Genomic DNA, 21,713 nt, shown 5'->3' with positions numbered 1-21,713 from the left:
TCATTATGGGGTATTGTTTGTTGAATTTTGAGGGAAATAATGAATTTAATCCATTTTGGAATAAGGCTGTAACATAACAAAATGTGGAAAAAGTGAAGCGCTGTGAATACTTTCCGGATGCACTGTATTTTAACATAAAAAATAAAAATAATCATAAAATTCACCTTTAAAGAATGAAACTACTGATGTTTATAATAAACACAGCACTTCTCCCAGTTTAGCTTGGCAAGTTTGGCTTTTATAGTATTGGACAGAAGAAAAAAAAAGATTCCAAACATTTTTAATGAAGGCCTGTCTAACATTGGAGGCTTAACACCTTCAGATGGGGGATTTGTTGCTTAGGAAACTTCAAATAAAAGAGACATAAAGGAACAACATTGACGGATGTTACTCCAGTCACTTCTCTCCTCTGGTCTCTCCACTTTTTGAAAAGCATAAATTGCAGTGTAAGGCACTGTAAATATACTGTTTTAAAAGTATAGCCTCAACACTTGACTATTTTACATGTTGGCATGAGACCACTGCGATAGAAAAGTGATATCCAATCTCTCAGCTTGGTACCTTTTAAAGCTGGTAACCATACCAACATGGAAAAAACACCACCCACAGAAATTACATTGACCACGTTTACATGCACTTTAGAAAAGTGTTTATTCCAGGGTTTTCACTTGCGGGATTAAGAGAAAGCAGTTTAACACACTTGGGTTTCTCCTGGAGAATGCGGCTTATGTAGTCATGTAAACGCATAACGGCATTTTTACAGGTTTTTGAAAAGTGCACGTGCGTGGAACAGACTGGATAACTAATGTCATAGGATGGAGCCCAACAACAAGTCAACACAGTTTCTGGTGTCCATGTAAATGTAGTCATTGGTAGGGATGCACTGGATCGGTATCGGCTCCGATACTGACGTTTTTAAATAGATTGGGTATCGGTCTGACGAGCCCGATCCAAATCTGATACTGTGTGTTGGTCATGTTAATTACTGTCAAGCTCCAAAAATGATAAAAGAACCATAAAAACACCATTAAAGCAGTTCATATGACTCATGCATTTTATTCAAAGCCACTTGAAGACGTGCGATAGCTCTGTGAATCACAAAGGCTGTCTTTAATAAGTAAATATGTAGTATGCGCAGCGCCAGTGCGTTAGTGAATGGTGCTGCTCTGTTGACATAAACTCACGCACAGGATGGTGATGCACTCACGGCTATTTTTAGCCTTCACAGCGGTGCGCAATATTTGAGCGCTACTCAAGAACAGCATCTCAGATGTAGATGCTCATAGTTCGATTCACTCATAATATGCATTTAGAACCGAACATTTTACCAGAGTTTGAATAAGCAAATTAAACTATGTGAACTCACCTACCCTTACAGGACTTCCTGGAGAGTTCAGAATGTCAAAATAAAAGCCAGAAGGTTTTAAAGTTAAAGGTGCACGATTGAATATATTACTGTTGTATTTAAAATTCTAAGTCAGTGATGATGATGATAATAATTATTTGTAAATATAATCATTATTATTTGTTTACAAATTATAACAATATTTAAGTTGAATGGGTTCCAAAAATTAAGTATGTGAATGAAAAATGGACTGATATCTTCAAATAAATTGAACAAAAAAGAGATCTGAATCCTTTAAATTTTTTGCTAAGAAAACTGGTTTCTTTTCTACTAAAGACTTAGACTGGAATTCCTGTTAAATTTGCTGCTACATTATCCAGTAAACTAGTTAACAATAACGTTTTTCTTAATAGGCTACTGCATACATTTATATTGAAATAATGTGTAGTTAGAGGTTTGTGTTTCTTTTCATATTACAGAGTACCCCCAATTAGTTCCACACAATAATGTAAAGATATTCTAAACTGATTATGCAAAAAAATGAGAACACTGGTATCGGATTGGGATCGGTATCGACCGATACTGAGATTTCCGATATCGGAATCAGATCAGAAGAGAAAAAGTGGTATCGGTGCATCCCTAGTCATTGGTAAACCTTGACCAGAATTTCATCCACCTAGAGACATAGTAATTATTGTAGCTCAAACAATAAGTGTTACTGAATAATTCATATTCTTGACATTTTTGCTTTTAAACTCTCTGGAACAATGGCTACATAGCCATCCATTATAAGTGTGTTACTGTTATTATGATTTTGGGGTTTAAAAAAAAAAGAAAAAAGTTGTCAACAGAGTTTAACTATTATTGAACCTTTCTCATTCCTTAGGAAAATGTTTCTTTTTATTTAATTTATCCTATTGTGACCTTATATGGACCAGAAGACCAGAACTCTGTCACATGCAACGCTCCACGTCTACCCATCAGGAGACTATTTTAGGTGGATATGTAAATGTGTGTAAACATTTGGTACTTCCATTGCCAGAGGGTGTCTGGAAACTTCAAATCAAGTCAAACAATTCCAGACAAATGGGATTAAAGCTTTTATTCCAACACACAGCACTGTGACATTGTGCCTGATCTGCTTCAGTTGTGTAGCGGAAACCTTATTGAATCAATGGCCGCAAACTGGGTTATTAGGTACCGCTGCGGCACGTTTCCGTGCAGGCTGTTTTCCTGGCCAAGTCCTGAGACATTGTGATCTTCTGAACTGCAGTTTATACTGCTGTGAACTAGCCTACAGCTTTTTCACTTCAGTTTAGAACTTAAAAATGCATGTCTTAAGAATAGATGTTGACGGAGTCATTTGAAGAGTTGAAGAATGATTTACCATGACTGTAATTTTCAGTAATAAAGTCTTAAACTGTGTAACCACAGCATATGATTGCTGTCAGACAGGCTTCTCTGCAAGGAATAAAATCATGAAATATATGATTGGTGATAATTTCTTTCTTCTCAAGTGGCTGTGAAGCATGTTTTTAATTTGAAAATAAGTGTTTGTTCCAAATGGCTTAATACATTTATTTATAGAAACATGTTCAAAGCAATCGCTATTATACCTGATTTTTTTGGGACTTGGACTTGGACCTTGGTGTCTGGTGTTTGTTTTTTGTTATGTCTTGTTTTGTGTTTTTTTATTTAATTTTTATTTTTTAGATTTGCCAGGAAGGTCGACTTCTCAGAGCAAATTTCTGTTTATGGGTATGCATAATCCACAATTTATTTGTGTTTTTTCTGATTCTCTCTGGTTCTGCTTTAATTAAATCGATAGTTCATCCCAAAATGAAAACTCTCTCATCATTTACTCACCCTCATGCCATCCCTGATGTGTAGGACTTTCTTCTTCTGAACACAAAGATTTTTAGAATAATATTTCAGCAATGCACATGAAGGCAGCATAAAAGTAATCCATATGACTCCAGTGGTTAAATCTATATCTTCAGAAGCGATATGTGTATGTGAGAAACAGATCAATATTTAAGTCCTTTTTTAATATAAATTCTCCTCCCTGCCCAGTAGGTGGCGATATGCACAAATACTGTTAGTATTCTACTTATTATTATTCCTCTGACTGGGAGTCTATGGCAGCCCATAGAACCGTATGTTAAAAGTTGTGAAATTTGGCACACTGATAGAGGACACTTTTTGAAATGTTACTGACCCAAATTTGGGGTCTCTAACACAAACCCTCTAGTGCCACCAACCGTAGACCGTAAATCAGATTTGCACTACATTTTGTATGTATAATCTGGGGGCACTGTAGACAAAAATTTATTAAAAGCTTTTCGATAGACCAAACCGTTCTCGAATAACGCATCAACAAATTTGATTGCGAACACGGCAAAATGGGCGTGAGGCTGTATCTTCGCAACACTTTGGCATATTGAAACAAAACTTGTTATATGCCATATCCATTGTGACTTGAGGGTACCTGCATAATTTCGGCACAGCTCCACATAGTAATTTTTGTTACTACTGAATAGTTTGGCCTAAAACCATGAGACTGGTGTCTTTAGATTCCTTGGAGCATAACGAGTCGAATGATATCCAATTTTTTTATGCCTGCCGTTTTGGTACATAGTGCCATTTTTACGTCACCAATTTTACATTTAGCATAAAATCTTCTATTTTATAAAGGCATTAGCGTACCATTACGAAACTCAGTATGCATCATCGGCACTATGCCCTGAGTTCACCTATAAAGTTTTGGGCCAGCACCACCTTGTGGCCAAAAGTTATAAGAAAATGTTTAAAAATGCTTAAAACATTTTATTATTTTCGCCGATCATCCTGTCACTGCTCTCTTTAGGTTCCTTGGGGTCATGCCGAATTCGCTGATACCAAATTTGCCATGGTCAGCCATACTTCCTGTCTGCCATTTTGAATTTTATTGAAAAAACTACTTTTTCGAACTCCTAAGATGTATGTCCGATTCGCACAAAGTTTTTCATGTATCATCTAGGGAAACTCACAACAAAAATTTTGTCAAAAGCTTTTTGTTAGATGAAACGGTTCTCGAATAGTGCTCCAACAAATTTTATGGCAAGTTGCCAAAAAGCATCTGAGGCTGTATCTCAGCAACACTTTGCCTATTTTAATGAAACTTTGTGTGTGTCATAATGACCACACCCTGACCTCACCGTAAAAATTTGGTGACAGCGCCACCTATTGGTCAAAAGTGATGATAAATTTGATATATATGAGAGAAATGTTTTTATGCTGTTCTTATTCAAGTCATAATCAATGATTTCCAGTGATATTTCCTTACATGCCATTGTTATGCTTGGCCCCATAATTTCTGCTTGCAGCTATATTTTTCTATATTTTAGCACAAAAAGGAATAATAAATACATGGTTATAGTAAAATATGGTTTGCCTGTATTCTTCAAGCAATTTCAGTTATTTTTTATACTTTTTCTATAATAAACATTTATAAATGACAGTATTCTGAATTAATATTAGTGGACTAGCTTAAATGAAGTACAGTTTAAAAAACAGAACACCATCTGTGCAACAGAGTGAAATCCATTAAATGTGCACATAGTTCCAATTTCCCTGATCCAGCTAGATGTTAAAATATTGTTAAACAATTTGGCTAACTGATTAAGTTATGACATCTCTTATACATATAGATCAGGTGGGGTTTATTTAGGGCTGCAGCTCTTCTGATAGCATTTTTTGATTCATCCGTATCATGTTGTCAGTGTGAATGATCAGACTCCGGTCGCTGCCATCTCACTTGACGGCGGAATGGCATTTGATATGGTAGAATGGGATTCTCTTTTTAAGATTTTGGGAATGTACGGGTTTGGGAGTACGTTTATTGGATGGATTAAGTTACTTTATAGACACCCATTAGTGGCGGTACAAACAAATGGATTGCTTTCAGATTATTTTACTCTGGATAGGGGCACACGGCAGGTTGCCCTCTTTCCCCATTATTGTTCTGTCTTGCCCTGGAACCATTAGCATCTGCGATAAGAAAGGAGGATGATTTTCCAGGGGTGGTGGCGGGAGGTGTGGCGCATAAGCTTTTGCTTTATACAGATGATATTTTATTATTCGTCTCCAACCTTTCTAGATCTATGTTTGCCTCCACAGAATTATTAATTCCTTCTCTAAGTTCTCAGGATATAGAGTCAGTTGGTCTAAATCTGAAGCTTTGGCTCTGACAGCGTACTGCCCAGTAACGGCTTTTCAGCCGGGCGCCTTCCAGTGGCCCCAACAGGGCATTAAGTATTTAGCCATTTTATTCCCAGCAAATTTGTCTGATTTAGTTAGAGTTCATTTTGACCCCTTAATAAAAAGATTTCCGAGCGATGTGGGCAGGTGGGCTTCATTACATTTATCTATGATTGGGAATGTTAATGTTATTAAAATGAATTATATTCCAAAATTTAACTACCTGCTACAATCTCTCCATGTAGATGTCCCCCTCTATTATTTCAAGCAATTTGATAGCATAGCAAATTCTTTCATTTGGAATGGTAAGCGTAACCGATTACATTTCAATAAGTTGCATAGGCCGATTGACAACGGTGGGCTAGGCCTACCCAAGATTTTGTTTTATTATGCATTCGGTCTCAGACATTTGTGTCATTGGACACTTCCACCTGAGAGAGCCCCTCCCTGGTTTTGTATTGAACAGGAAGTTCTTGCCCCTATTTCGCCATTGCAAAGCCTTTCTATCAAACTAATCGGAGAAGTTAAGTTACACCCCGTTATCTCACATTTACACTCGGTATGGACAAAAGTGTCCAGAGTGTTTAATTCGGACATTTATTTAAATGTTGCCTCATCATATGGCAGAACCCAAAATTATGTATTAATAAGTCCCCTTTCTGCTGGTCAGAGTGAATTATTAGGGAGGTTAGTATATGCTTGGTGACCTATATGAGAGTGGAGAGATCTTTTGAAAATTTGGTTCAACATTTTTGGATTCCCAGATCTCAGTTTTATAGGTATTTACAACCGTGCCACCTGTTCTGTACTCTCTTTGGGAGTAACATACACCCCCTAAAGTGGCAGATACTCTGGGAATGGTGATTACTGCTTTTGGAAAAGGTCATGAGGCATCAGTGTATTACTCCCTGCTAATTCAGAGTCTGGGGGATGGAGCTTTAACTTCTATCAAGAGATTATGGGAGAAAGATTTCAACTTGGTATTGGAGGAGGGAGTGTGGGCTAGGATTCTAAAAAAGGTCAAGTCTGCATCTTGAGATGCAAGGGTGCACCTTTTGCAATTCAGGATTTTACAAAGATTTTATTGGACCCCCTCTAGATTGTATAGACTTGGTCTTAAAGACACACCCACCTGCTGGCAATGCCAATCGGAGGATGGAGACACGGCCCATGTTTTTGGTGGTTTGCTGAGATCCAGGAATTCTGGTTGAAGGTTCAGAGTTTTGTGTGTGACGTGCTGGGCACTCGGGTTTCGTTTTGCCCCAGACTCTGTGTTTTGGGCGATGGGGCGGTCATTGATGTGGGGAATAGACACATAGAGAGTTCAGAGAGTTCTGAACAGTGTGATGATCGCCAGGCAGATTAGGGGTTGGAGGTCAGTTGGATCGCCCCCATTTCGGGAGTGGTGCATGGAGATGGGGAGGGTGGTGGCTTTTGAGGAGGTGTCATTTGGAAGATGGGGTAACTTGGATTTGTTTGTTGGGAAATGGGGTAACTGTTTGGAGTTTTTGGAGGGCTCTTGGGGTGAGGCGATGGAGAGAGTAGTATAGTTTTAAATGTGTATGATTATTTATATAGATATAATTTTTTGTGTGTGTGTGTGTGTGTGTGCTTGTTTGCTTTTTTTTTTGTGTATATACTCATGTGACCACAGGGATGTTTGTTGGGGGTCAGGGCGGGGTTAGGTATTGGGAGGGGGAGGGGTGGTTGTGGTGTTTAAATGTTGATTCTCTGTATATATGTTTTTGCTTTTCTTTGTTTATTGTAAGAATCAATAAAAAAAATTTAATTACAACAATAAAAAAACTGTGCACGTATTATGTGTGTCATTGGGGGCTGACCCACCTCAGATTGAAATCCGAAAATCACCCCTGCTTAATAGTATATATTTGTATTTATATTTAATAAAAATAGTGCAAGTAATATTTAGGTTGAGGTATTTCATTATTTGACAGTTATTAATACAGCTATTTGGGCTTCCAGAGCCCTTCAAGTGTCAAAAGCTCCTATTAAATAAACACGAGGCAAACAGGAGTAACCCATTTATAATGATTCTATGGTAATTTTAAGCTACTCCACCTGCGCGTGTAAAAAGAGGGGTGGCACTGCGGGCTCATGGACATGCGCACAACAGCACCGCTGCTGAAAGAAATCCTAGGGGCAACACTGCTCCTCATTTTATGTGCTGACCTGTTACACTTTATATATTTAGTGTTGTTATGACTACCAGCATTCCTACAGATAAACACAGAGGCCAGAGGGAGAGAGCTGTTATTATCCCATAATTTGAGTGGAAGATCTGAGGAGCAGAGCTCATACACTGCAGTATAATTACACTTCAGCCTTGAGAAACACTCCACTCTAATGGAATCCCATCTTTGCATTCTGATTTCAGTATGATAGACATATTGCATGTTCTATGCTTCCCTTGTTCGATGATGGATGTTCTGTGTATGACATTGCGCATGCACAACTCTATCCTGCTAATGGGCCCATATACATTGTGCATTTTGCTGCACTATATAGGCTCTACATAGGCAGCTGTTTTTTTTAAGGGGTTGTTCACCCAGGACCCATTTTTGCCTTTTGTCTGCTATTTTTTTATTTATTGTCGGTCAGTGTACACTTGCAGATGAATGTCTTTGGCCATTACATCAGGTCTAGCTGCATTTTCAGTATCTTGTGGTGTGAGCCGGAAGTGTGACTATACTGCCTTAAAAGCTCTCCCTGAATGATAGAAATCTGTTTCCACCGTTGGTGGTACCCTCTCAAACTCTGGTGAGCAGCCTTTGACTCAACAGATCAAAATGTTTTTTTGGTTCTGGTTCTTAAATCTTAAGTTAGTAAAGTATTTTCAAAATGTTAAAGATATCACCTTGATGAATTTATCTAACACCTTAAATTGCAATAGTGTTATATTTACGGCATATTGTCATCTGGCAAGCTTTGCTCAGCTTTTCAAAACTAACTGGCCTTGAGAAAGAAGCTGCAGATGGTTTGAACTACAAACAAATGTTTCCTCTTGTTCTCTTTTGCCTCTTTTGAAGTGTGTTTCCAATGGCTTGGCCAACAATGAGTTTACGGCGATGGTGGTCCTCAAGTTCTTGCATTAATAGTGTGTTTGATTAAATTATTTGTGAGGAACCCGTTTTTTGGTTGTCGTTTATTTTTCCCTTAACATGTTCTATTTGTACTATTTGTAAAATAGAAAATACGAGTAGCGTTGTTCATATAAAACTGGGTTTAGGGTGTAGAGCTAGGGTTCCGACTTTGGGAAATTCTAGTTTCACTATGTTCATTTACCTGAAGAATGGATATTTTAAAACAATTTCAGTATGGTTGGGTTGTCTCTAGTAGAAAATGGCTTTTTGAGACATCATGAATATTGCTGATTTGTATGTTCTCGTTTCAACTAACACCCCCTGTTTGGCCTCTTTGTTTTCCATGGATATGACCACCATATCAAGAGGCATACATTAATAACATCTCCCAGGTCCCACTATCCCATTGACCCATTGTCTACATGGTAGGATATTAAGTGTGTAATTATGTGAAACTAAAATGTGAGTGAAAAATTATAGCATAGCATTCCAGTTTTGGTTATTTGGACACACACCGAACAACTTCCCTGCGTGGAATCTGAAAGCTACACAAATAATGTGGTGAGGCAAGTATGGGGCCTCATCACACAATGACAACATTATAGATACTTTCTCTAGCATTTGGTGTAAAAAAGAAAGAATGACAAATGATCAAGCATTTTTGTGCAATATCAGATTCACAGAAACGAAACATTGTGAATTGCATGGTATACCCTATTTGTGCTGTATTTTTAAGTTGGCAACGTTACTCCCTTGATCACTTTACTAATAATAAAGCAGTTTGACCCAGCTTGACAAATTGCTTTGCTGCATTTAAAGCATCTTGGCACCATTTAGCCATACCAGTGATGGGACCTTTACTCTTTAAAGGTGGTGGGTTAGCCTAGTTGCCAATTTAGAAAAAGCTGAATGCCAGAATAATTTAGGTTCTCTGAAAACCATTAAAGTGAGAATATTGTTTCATTGCAGGTTTTGATATACTGTAAGTCTCAGATGTCCTTTAACAGTATTGGAATGGGTTTTTATCCAACCAATGAGCAAGTACTGAGCTAACTGACCATATCGACTAGTGCCTTTGTGGAGTAATAAGAAGGAAAACAGACTCTGTTTAGAAAATTTGCAACGATCCGTTCTCCAGGTCATTGTTTATCTGGCCTTGTGCTTGTCAGGAACCACTAGGAGCTGTTTTTAATGCTTGTCACCTCATGCTAAGTACATCTGCAGATGTTCTGGTGAAGCATGTTTGGGGGTATGCTGTCGTTTGCTTTTGCAACCCAATTGATTGCTGGCCAGCAGTAACTGTGAAAAGACAGTTCTATTGGAGTCTGGAGAAAATTTGTTAAAAGCTTGTTCCTGGTCCTGTGGTGCACGATTCATTGGTGCATGTTATTCCAAGTAAAAAAAAATATTAAGTTTGTCTTCGTAATCTTTCATCAAAATGCAATAACTCTCTGTACTGACTTTCCTTAGTGGTTGATTTCACAAATCTCTCTAATTTTTCAACACTTCTCTCTTTGGGTATGTAACACCCTCTTTTCAAAATACAATCTATAGAGTGCAACAGTCTGGTTTCTGAAGTAAAAATCCCATTCATAAAAATCCCATTCATTCTGTACGGGAATAGCCTCGATTTTTAACGATAACGTATAAACCTTTAAAGACAGACATATTGTGAGCTCTTAGGTTTTTAATCGATGGTATATGTTTCTGCTGAAGTCATCAGTCTGTATTATTTCAAATTAATTCAACCTGGTGAAGAACTACACTACCCATAATCCAGCAGTTCCACCAATCAGAGAATCACACCCAACAACCCACATCAAATGTACTCAACAGTGTCCGACTCTGCCCATTTCTAGTCGATCTCCCTACCTCTAAAATTACTTATCTACTTATCTAAATATTTTGTTATAAACTTAAACTAAATAGTTTCTATATTTATAATCAACAACTTAAAATCAATAGTTTTATATTTTTCCAAAGCTTCATGGGATTGTAGTTCATTCCCTCATTAAAGACATTAAGTACACAGTCGTTTTTTACACCTTTGTTTTAATTTTTTGTCCGATTGTTCAAATACGTCTTTGCTTTTACATCTAAGTTTGAAATGTTGTGATTCACCTCTCAGCTGGTTGATTTGGTTCTTGGCCTAGAATGCTTGTATTAAGACTTTTATGAAATCTGTTTGGAAAAAATAAATGGGAAAAATACCAAATACCAAGATGGCTGAAAAAGTGGGCGGGCACTATTGCATTCTTTTCTTGATGAATTAAATCTATACAGTATTTGTTCTCATTTAATATCCTGGAAAAGTGTAAGACTAAGTGAAGCCTTGAAGGTACAATAGTATGTGTAATTCCTAGGGGGCAGAAAAAGGGTGGAAAATTATTGTGTAAAACTAAATTGTTTTTTTGTTGCAAGAAACCTTGAGTAAACATATTGTAGTAGTCTACGCAAACCATGTCATTTGTGGAAGAGAATTCAAATTTGCCTTATTGGTGGTGGTGTTGTTTTCCCAAAGAGTTCAGCTTCTCCAAACTTTTCTCCTTTATTTTATGAATCTGGCAACTAGTTCCTGTCTAAATGGCTCTCCAGAGGACAAGATGAAGTGTTAACAAGCTTCTACATTCTGTAGAATGAGGGCGCCCTGCCCCCATACTGGAGCCAGGCACTCCCACGGGGACCACTCGGCGTACTGCAGCCATCGTGCTGTTTGCAATCACCTCTTTATGAGCGCTCAGAGTGGCCTGCTTACCAACAGTTGCCAAGCGAGTAACGTGCTGAAAAAGGAGAATCCGCTGTGAAAGGCAGTGATTCAGAGGATTGAGAGCTTGCAGGCACCCCAAGCCAAAATAATTAGATCAGCGTCTTTTCCTAAGTCTCCACACTGACCCTTTTGTTGGTCGCCCTCCAGGGTGCTTGTAGCCTAGTGGTTACAGCTCTAGGCTTCTAACACCAAGGATGCAGGTTCAGTCCAAAGGTGGGGCAAATTGGGAATGACCTTTTGATAAGATACAGAGATCATAGACCTGCTTGCTATTGTTACCTTGAGCAAAGCACTCGACATTGCTATTCCGGGGCTTGACCCTACAGTTATGTTTACTGGAAGTAGTTTTGTATTTAAAGCATTGACTTAAAGGGGTTTTAGACACCCTGAACATAAGACCACATAAGTCCACGTGGCTTTGGGACAGGTTTTGGATGAAGTTACATTAAGTAAATGTTATGCATTTGCCAGGAGTATTTGGAAGGAAGAAATTGGAAGTTATTGTCAGAGGAGTGATGTAGTCAATCTGGTCTCGCAGAATTATGTTACTATACCTACATTTTTGCAAAATTATTTTTACGTGGCTCGTTGTACATATTGGGGCAGTTTACTGGTGAAGGAAACACTAGAAGTGCTACAACAATGACATTTATAAAAATCAATTTGTGAGTAAAAGGGCATATTATAAATTCATAAACACTTTTGCTCAACGCTACACAACGCTATCTTATTAAATATAAACACTTTATTTTGTGCATGACTTATAAAGACGGTTTTAACTTTTAACATTTAACATTATTTAATCAACTGCGCAGTAACTGATAGTGTCGCACTGGCAATGCAGAGGACCAGGGTTCAAGTCCTGAAGAGCATGCGAGTTGACATATAAGCCGAAAGTGTCATAGAAATAGCACAAAATGACGTGGTTGCTTCAGCAATTGCATTTTTTATCTTACATTTGCTTTGACACCATCAGTTAGGTTTAGGTTTAAAGTTTAGGGTAGAGATATCAGTTCTGTTGATTTAAAATTCAATAGAGCTTGAAAAACCCATCTGTTTGGGAGAAAATTGTAATCGCTTTTAGCGTTACACAGTGGACATTGTTTAAGAACCCATGTAACATAATTTTGCAAAATGACGCCGATAGTCACGTAATTTCCATGAGATCAGGTTCGTAATGCCACATTATCTAATGATAAACCAGTTATAAATGTCTTGTCAGTCAGTGTGCACGTAAGTTGCCTTAGTTTCCAGCCAAATAACATGTGCTTATTCCTCTTCGTTTGCTCCAAGAGCTCCTTGTCTACTTATTCACTTCATTTGCCTTGGCTTTTCCAAGACCAGAAATTCTAGTGTACATGATTTTTAAACACCTGTTTATGCCTCAGAGGCGCTAAACTACATGTGTTGTTAATTCTTCATCTTGTTGTGTTTGCCGTCTGGGGAAATATCTATATGTTTTGTCTCAAACTGAAGCAAAGCGTGAGTGTGCACACATGTAAAATAAATCCCAGTGGTAATACTTAAACAGTGGGATGATAACTTGACATTAGAACTGCCCCTTTTCTTGTTTGCTTTGGCTTTGTGTTAAAATATTCCTCATCCACTCACCTGACAGTACATGGTTTTATAGAAATAGCAGACGGCATTCCAAACCGCACAATCTGCTGACTTTGGCATCACGACACAGATTTACCTAATTATTTGCAATGACTTAGATAATTAAGTAAATTTCTCATTTACCGAGAGACATGATTTGACCATATGGCTAAAGTTTTGAAAGTGTGTCAGGCAGTTTCGAATAACAACATTTAATTTAATTTCATATAGCAGCAATGTTTTGTTTCATGTTTTCCTGTTGAACCAAATCTTTTTATTTTAATGCCGACTTGCTGAAAACACATTTTGCCAGCTGTGTTCTTCATATGAAAAACATAGATACCCATGAGGCAAAGGAACTGGATACCAATAATATTCACTGAATGTTGTAAAAATGTATTTAAAGGCAAAGTATGTCATTTCTGGAGACAACCTACCAATGACCAACCAACCAGCCGTAATATTTATCCACTGTGCTGATTTTTAAGGAAAATAAACAGAATTCTGTGGATTGTATAACAGTACAATATGTAAATTGGAGCTAAGAGTAGCTACTACACACCTATATTGGTAGCTGAAAGCATTATCAAAAACAAAACAAAAACATGTTTAAAAAAAATTAATGCGGTATTCCAGTTCTGCTGCAGAGTTTTGTGTGGATTCAGATTCTGTGTGGGGCCTGCTTATGAGGCAAAATAACTGGAGACAATTAATATTCACCATTGGAATGTTTTATTTAAGTGTCTTCTATTTTTCTGTAATGACTCATGTCTTTGGATTGTGAGTTTTAGTCTGGAATGTTTAAAATATTTTATGAGTGAATTAAACACTTGTTAAATGTTAAACAACATGATAAATGTCTATTTGTAACCCCTGTTCTGCTAACTGGAAGCCAAATGTTCTATCAAGCTCATGTCAGTTCTACCCTAGTCATTACTGGCTCTGATACAATCTGTGTTCTAAAAGTATAAGTATACATACATGCATACAGTGCATCCGGAAAGTATTCACAGCACTTCACTTTTTCCACATTTTGTTATGTTACAGCCTTATTCCAAAATGGATTAAATTCATTATTTTCCTCAAAATTCTACAAACAATACCCCATAATGACAACATGAAAGAAGTTTGTTTGAAATCTTTGCAAATGTATTAAAAAAAAAAAAAAAAAAATCACATGTACATAAGTATTCACAGCCTTTGCTTAATACTTTGTTGAAGCACCTTTGGCACCAATTACAGCCTCAAGTCTTTTCGAGTATGATGCTACAAGCTTGGCACACCTATTTTTGGGCAGTTTCTCCCATTCTTCTTTGCAGGACCTCTCAAGCTCCATCAGGTTGGATGGGGAGCGTCGGTGCACAGCCATTTTCAGATCTCTCCAGAGATGTTCAATCGGGTTCAAGTCTGGGCTCTTGCTGGGCCACTCAAGGACATTCACAGAGTTGTCCCGTAGCCACTCCTTTGTTATCTTGGCTGTGTGCTTAGGGTCGTTGTCCTGTTGGAAGATGAACCTTCTCCCCAGTCTGAGGTCCAGAGCGCTCTGGAGCAGGTTTTCATCAAGGATGTCTCTGTACATTGCTGCATTCATCTTTCCCTCGATCCTGACTAGTCTCCCAGTTCCTGCCACTGAAAAACATCCCCACAGCATGATGCTGCCACCACCATGCTTCACTGTAGGGATGGTATTGGGCAGGTGTTGAGTGGTGCCTGGTTTCCTCCAGACATGACGCTTGCCATTCAGGCCAAAGAGTTCAATCTTTGTTTCTCATGGTCTGAGAGTCCTTCAGGTGCCTTTTGGCAAACTCCAGGTGGGCTGTCATGTACCTTTTATTGAGGAGTCTACTTATCATAATTGCATGATTGGTGGAGTGCTGCAGAGATGGTTGTTCTTCTGGAAGGTTCTCCTCTCTCCACAGAGAAATGCTGGAGCACTGTCAGAGTGACCATCGGGTTCTTGGTCACCTCCCTGACTAAGGCCCTTCTCCCCGATCGCTCAGTTTGGCCAGGCGGCCAGCTCTAGGAAGAGTCCTGGTGGTTCCAAACTTCTTCCATTCACGGATGATGGAGGCCACTGTGCTCATTGGGACCTTCAATGCTGCAGAAATTTTTCTGTACCCTTCCCCAGATCTGTGCCTCGATCCAATCCTGTCTCAGCGGTCTACAGACAATTCCTTGGACTTCATGGCTTGGTTTGTGCTCTGACATGCACTGTTAACTGTGGGACCTTATATAGACAGGTGTGTGCCTTTCCAAATCATGTCCAATCAACTGAATTTACCACAGGTGGACTCCAATCAAGTTGTAGAAACATCTCAAGGATGATCAGTGGAAACAGGATGCACCTGAGCTCAATTTTGAGTGTCATGGCAAAGGCTGTGAATACTTATGTACATGTGATTTGTTTTGTTTTTTATTTGTAATAAATTTGCAAAGATTTCAAACAAACTTCTTTCACGTTGTCATTATGGGGTATTGTTTGTAGAATTTTGAGGAAAATAATGAATTTAATCCATTTTGGAATAAGGCTGTAACATAACAAAATGTGGAAAAAGTGAAGCGCTGTGAATACTTTCCGGATTCACTGTGTGTGTATATATATATATATATATCCAAAAAAGGTAAATTCTTTCATTATTTACTCACCTTCATGCTGTTCCAAACCTATATGTTGTTATTGTTATCCGTGGAACACAATCGCATGACAGTTTAAAACTGCTGAAATTTACTTGACCACGCTTGCACTGTAAATAAATTTTGCAAAGTAAAATAAATTCTGTTAAATTTACAGTAAAAAAATAATTTGATATTAACCTTCTGAAACTTTAAAAATCTGCTTTTTACTTTATAAGTTATTGTTAGTAACTTTAAAAAATGTCAGAAGAGCACATGATGACATGATATAGTGGCTCTTCCTGGAGCAATGACCAATAAACATGTAGAGACAGTGCTCAGTGTCACTCACACAAACATTAAACACCATCAGGGTAACACATGTGGAATTTAAATAATGCAGTAAACATTAACTAAACTACATTAAATATAACACAGAACACCCCAATGCACATAACTGATATAAAAAATGAGAAGAAACATAACTATTCCCATAAAATATAATGAAATATGATGGGTCATGCAGGGAATTGTGGGAACGCCCGATTATTTTTTTTACTGTAATTTTAACAATAATTTACTGTAAACAGTACATGTACTCTCTTGTTAAACATAATGTAAATTTTTACCATTAATTATACAGGAAAATCATACTTTTGACATTTTATTGTAAAACTGCTGTGTCTTTTAAAATACACTCTTAAAGATTTTTATCGTTAAAAAACAGTAAATGTTACTGTAAAATTAATGGTGTCTTGCTGTTGCTGAAATTAACAGCTATGTTCCCAGCATGCACTGCGGCATGAAAAATTACTTCGATTCTTTTTTTTTTTTGCTATTTACTGGTTTATTTTGATGTTGTTTTGTTGTAGTCTAAGTTACTTGTGTTTTAATGTTCAGCTTTTACTTTTTTACGTAAAGGTATGTTTGTTAATTGTCATCATTGTTTTGTATGCCGAGAGTTGATTTCTGTGTGTGTCTTGATAACAACTCGAGTTATGCTGTAAATTCATCAAAAACATCAAACACTCATTTTGCTGATATCATTTTGTTTAAATATCCTTCACTGTCTTTGTTTTTATGTGTTATGCATCACTATTGCCACATATAGTGCCATTTGCAAGGTAGGATCAGACATTCAGTCTGACCTTAGGTTTTGTCTTCCAAGTAGCACAGTGCAACAACTCGTCTTTTACTTAAACGTAAATCGACTGGCTGGAAGAACATAATATAATAATAAAGAAGGTCCAAGGTGCCAGCTCAAGAGATCACTAATCACCATAATGGTGACTTCAATCAAAACACAACTATTGATAACAAAACAACAACGCTAAGACTTCTATTAAGTCTGAATAAAAACTTTTGTACGTGTTTTTTTTTAATTTTTGTAGCCCCAATGCATTGCCAAAGCATACATACTTATTCAAGCGCAAAGGCTTATAGGTGTTTCACCATTATAACCCACAATGCAGTGCTATACTGTTATTTTACTGTGTACAGGTTGTTGTTGTTTTTTGTTTTTTCATAAAAAATACACTGTTCAATCCTGGCAAAATTGTACATTTAATATGTACATTGCTTCAAAGCTTGATTTTTTTTTAATTTTTTTATTTGACTTCTCATTATACAGACAAGTGAAGGCTGATGTGAGATGATAAAGAACAGAGGTGTTGGTCAGAAACATCATGAACACTATGTGCCACAAACTAAAATTTTCAAAATGTCACTATAGCTTTCACCAAGATGATATCATGATTTTAAATGTTCATTTTCCCCTAATGCCTTGCATAGAACAGCTATTTATTGTAAAACTAGTCACTTCACAATGAGCCTGCTCTTGATCTCCCAGAATGCAACATTTTTGACAGCAAACTACAGTATTTAAGAATCACAGTAGATTGCTGTAGGAATTTTGCTGTGAATTACAGTAATTTTTTACAGTGTATACTAATTTTTTACTGTTTTATTTATTTTTTATTTATTTATTTATTTATTTTTTACAGTTAATACTCTTTAATCAATTAACGTTTTTTGCTGTAGCATTCTGTAGCTGGATAGTTAGTGGCTACCTAGCCTCATTACTAGTTACATGACAGCAGGGCTAGGTAGCCGCTAGCCAGCTAATACTTCTTAACTGGCTAATTTCATGACTGTGATTTAGTTAGCTAGTTTTGTGTATAACTTTGCCGAACTGCTTGCGTTTTTAGCGACACGTACCTGATCCGTCAAGATGCAGAACCAATTTTTTTCCCCCGATAAATATCGAGATAGATAGTTTTATTGCCCAGCCCTAGAACTGACTGAAATTTAAGTTAATATTCACTGAAAAGCTCTGTAAAAATGGCGATTGTTTAAAAATGTTTTATTCAGAACCTATTTTTTATTTTATGTTTTATACTGGAACTGTATGATTTTCATGAATTTGGGTTCCGTTAGCAGTCCTCAAACTTGCATTCTTACACCAATGCAGACGAAACACCATGCTAAAATACTCAATATTTACTGGTTGCACTTAGCTGCATTGCAACACCGCTACTGAATCATCAGAACCGAACATAAAACGAGCTTAACCAGTGTTGTCCGATTTCCGAAAGAATGACTCTCTTGAGTCGGTTCTTTTGAATCCACACTGCAAAACGTAGAGCGTTTCCTGTGGAACTAATGACTTTTATCAGCCCATTCTTTTTGATTAATCCAAAACTTGCAGAACCGCAAGTCATTAATTTTATCATGTCGGGTCTTTTTAAAGAATTCAGAGTAAGTACTGGATTGCTGTTGAAATTACAATGTATAGTTAAAGGTACACAATAGTAACAGATTACTTAGGGCAATAAATCCAAAAAGAGTTGCATTGAAATATTAAAAGAATCATAATGGAACCTTTAAGGAACCAGAATTGTTAAGAGGAATCAGAACTGGAATCGGAAAATTCCTATTACTGATTTTTGCAGGCCTTCAGTTCTTTTGTCGTCACAGACCACTGTATAGCATGCTCAGTATGTAATGTTCTCCATTGGGTGGGTTTGTAATGCTATGTGGATGAGCATTAATCACTCAATAATGGTTCACTGTGTTTTGGCATATTACACTTGAATAGAGCGCTTTGTAATTATGTTGACGTCCTGAAGCAATTGTTTATAGCCCACCAAATGTGGTTTTCAACACACATTCCCAGGGTACTTTCATTTGAGGGTAGTTTGCCTATTATGAAGAAAAATACTTTAATTTATTGGAACAGATGAATGAAACACTAAAAGTGCAGGTGCATTGCAACATCACGTTATTAGTCGAACATAAATTATGTGCCATGTTTCACATATGTACTGCTTATGTGTTCATTCTCAGATGGAAGTCATTCCACAGTGTTAAACAAGGATGTAATTAGTCCTAACGACATACGGTGAGCTTGTTAAACATCACCACAGTTACCATCTAATGGTTATGAAAACTCTCTTTTCTCATGTCATCTGTGTGATTAACTAAATTAGGGCTGCACGATATGGTGGAAAAATGTGTTATGCGCTAAACTTGATAAGATATGAATAATGTGATGGCGATACGTGATGTGATAAAACTAAGATTAATGTGCCAAAATCCAATTAAATAGTTTTCTAGTACATTTAAAGCCAGAAAACAATGACATATTTTGAAGTAGCATGAAGTGACAAGACATTCTGGAAAAGGAATTATTGATGTATGGCATTCAAATGGAAATCCGACCAAAGGTTAGGTTAAATTAACAATTTATATGTGCACAATGGCATCGCAAGATCTTTGAGCTTTGGCACAACCTTTCTTCTTTTCTTTTTTTTTTTTTTCACTTTCTGCTTTCTAACTTCCCTCACTCCATATAATCTTGTCTCATATTGCTGGTTTGTATGTAGTTGCATATGAGTCTAAAAAAGTAGTGTTTCTGAAAAAATTGTAGACTTTTGGGTACTGCTAATTACTACTAATTACTCATTTTGACCACGATTAAAGGTGCACTCAGCGATTCCTGAGAAACACTGTTGATATTCGAACTCAACTCCCAAAACAAACACACCACTCCCTTCAGTGCTCCTTTGGAAGCTCCGCCCCCCAAATATATGCACGTGAGACTGTTTTACGCACACCAGCTCCAGACACTCACAACTTTACTGTTACTAAATCTAACACCACAACAACAGCATATATGGGTTCTGTGAAACATAGCAAAAGAGCAACTTCTGCATCCGTCTTCAAGCCTTTTACCTCTCGGAGGTCTCTCCACCGCTGAAAAGCCTTGCCAATGCTGACGCGGCTTCTAGCCCTCGACTTATCATAATCCCTCTTTTTTTAGTTTATATTCATCTGACCTTTTTCTCTTGGTCTGTTTCTCAGCCATTTGTCCTCCTTGGAGTTTAGAAAGTTCGCATCAGCCAGATTTGCCATCGCTCTTTTCATGAATTTCCCTCTCGCTCTGCCCCCACCCCCCATCCTGTGCACGCGCAAGAACCACCCCCTGTTGCTGATTGGCTGGAGTAGTGTTATGTGGATCGGTCTGTTCCACTTTGTTTTTGTCCCATTTACAGAGCCAGGGCTATGTACAAATACTAGATTTTTTTTTCAGCCCACCCACAGAACGGACAGCTAGAAGACTGTGAGGAGATATTAGCAGAATTTGACAAAAAGTGTTTTAGATTAGAATTACTGAGTGCACCTTTAATCTGTTGATATCTTTCGTCGATTATCTGATTAATCAAATAAAGACATACTTTTATTTCCAGTATTTTATTGAATTGTTTTTTTAGAAACATGTTTTGCCTATCTATCCCAATCTTAAAAAAAAAAGAAAATAGTGTAGAACACATGCAGAGTTTTTAGAAATGCAATCCTTATATTTATATTGGTTTCATACATTTAATAAAAAAAATATAATAATGACATATAAAAATGCCAAATCTATAGTACAAAAAGTAAGAATGGCAAGTCTATATCATTATCACCATTACTATATTGTGATGTGTACTCTTTTATACTTGTCACATGACGACAAAATGGTTTCCACAAGTCTTTCAAAGATGAATATTCTACATAACTGCCATTTTTTGAAAAATAATAACCAAACTACTATTTTTCTAAAACATACACTCACTGAGCACTTTATTAGGAACAATATGGTTCTAATAAAGTGGCCGACATGATCTTCTGCTGTTGTAGCCCATCCTCCTCGAGGTTCGACATGTTGTGCATTCTGAGATGCTATTCTGCTCACTACAATTGTACAGAGTGGTTATCTGAGTTACCGTAGCCTTTCTGTCAGCTCGAACCAGTCTGGCCATTCACTGTTGACCTCTCTCATCAACAAGGCGTTTCAGTCCGCAGAACTGCCTCTCACTGGATGTTTTTTTTTTTTTTTTTTTTTTTGCTTTTGGCACCATTCTGAGTAAACTCTAGAGACAGTTGGACGTGAAATCCCATTAGATCAGCAGTTACAGAAATTCTCAAACCAGCCTGTCTGGCACCAACAATCATGCCATGGTAGAAATAAAAAAAATTTCCCCATTCTGATAGTTGATGTGAACATTAACTGAAGCTCCTGACCTGTATCTGCATGATGTTATGCATTGCACAGCTGCCACATGATTGGCTGATAGATAATCACATTAATAAGTGTACAGGTGTTCCTAATAAGGTGCTCAGTGAGTGTACAAATGCACATGCAAAAGTTGCATTATTCCATTATATTGAAGTGACTGGCTGACTGTATTTTAGTTTTTAAAACCTGCCCGTATTATCATAATTTCTCCCTCTGTGTTATTCGAGGTTCTATGTTGTCTTAGATCAGGACTGTACTAATACCTGTCTCCTCTCCTGCAGTGGCTGATATGAACCTGTCAGAGTCTGGAGAGATCGAAGCTTTAGCTGAAGCTCAGAGCGGGGGTCTGCCTACAGCTGAAGGTAAAGTAACGCAACACCAATAAACTTAATCAAGAACACAACCAGTTTGCCCAAGCCCAAGGTACACTCCGGTTTTGACCCGAATGTTTACCATCTGCGTACAGTCGAACACTAGCCTTTAAAAGTA

At 37.4% G+C, this 21,713-nt stretch overlaps 1 protein-coding gene across 2 annotated transcripts in view; it reads left to right on the top strand.

The window, feature by feature from the left end:
• LOC127433274 (tyrosine-protein kinase transmembrane receptor ROR2-like) overlaps positions 1–21,713 on the top strand; it is a 216,153-nt gene that overhangs the window by 146,964 nt on the left and 47,476 nt on the right. For both annotated transcript variants that reach the window (XM_051685006.1, XM_051685007.1), the window contains exon 2: positions 21,506–21,586. In XM_051685006.1, the coding sequence (XP_051540966.1) occupies positions 21,506–21,586 (81 nt within the window). The remainder of the gene's footprint in view (positions 1–21,505; positions 21,587–21,713) is intronic.

Source organism: Myxocyprinus asiaticus, chromosome 43 (assembly GCF_019703515.2).
Source record: "Myxocyprinus asiaticus isolate MX2 ecotype Aquarium Trade chromosome 43, UBuf_Myxa_2, whole genome shotgun sequence".
NCBI classification, from domain to species: Eukaryota; Metazoa; Chordata; class Actinopteri; order Cypriniformes; family Catostomidae; genus Myxocyprinus; species Myxocyprinus asiaticus.
The sequence above is the reverse complement of the archived record's forward strand: the minus strand, read 5'-3'. Positions and strand labels throughout refer to the sequence as shown.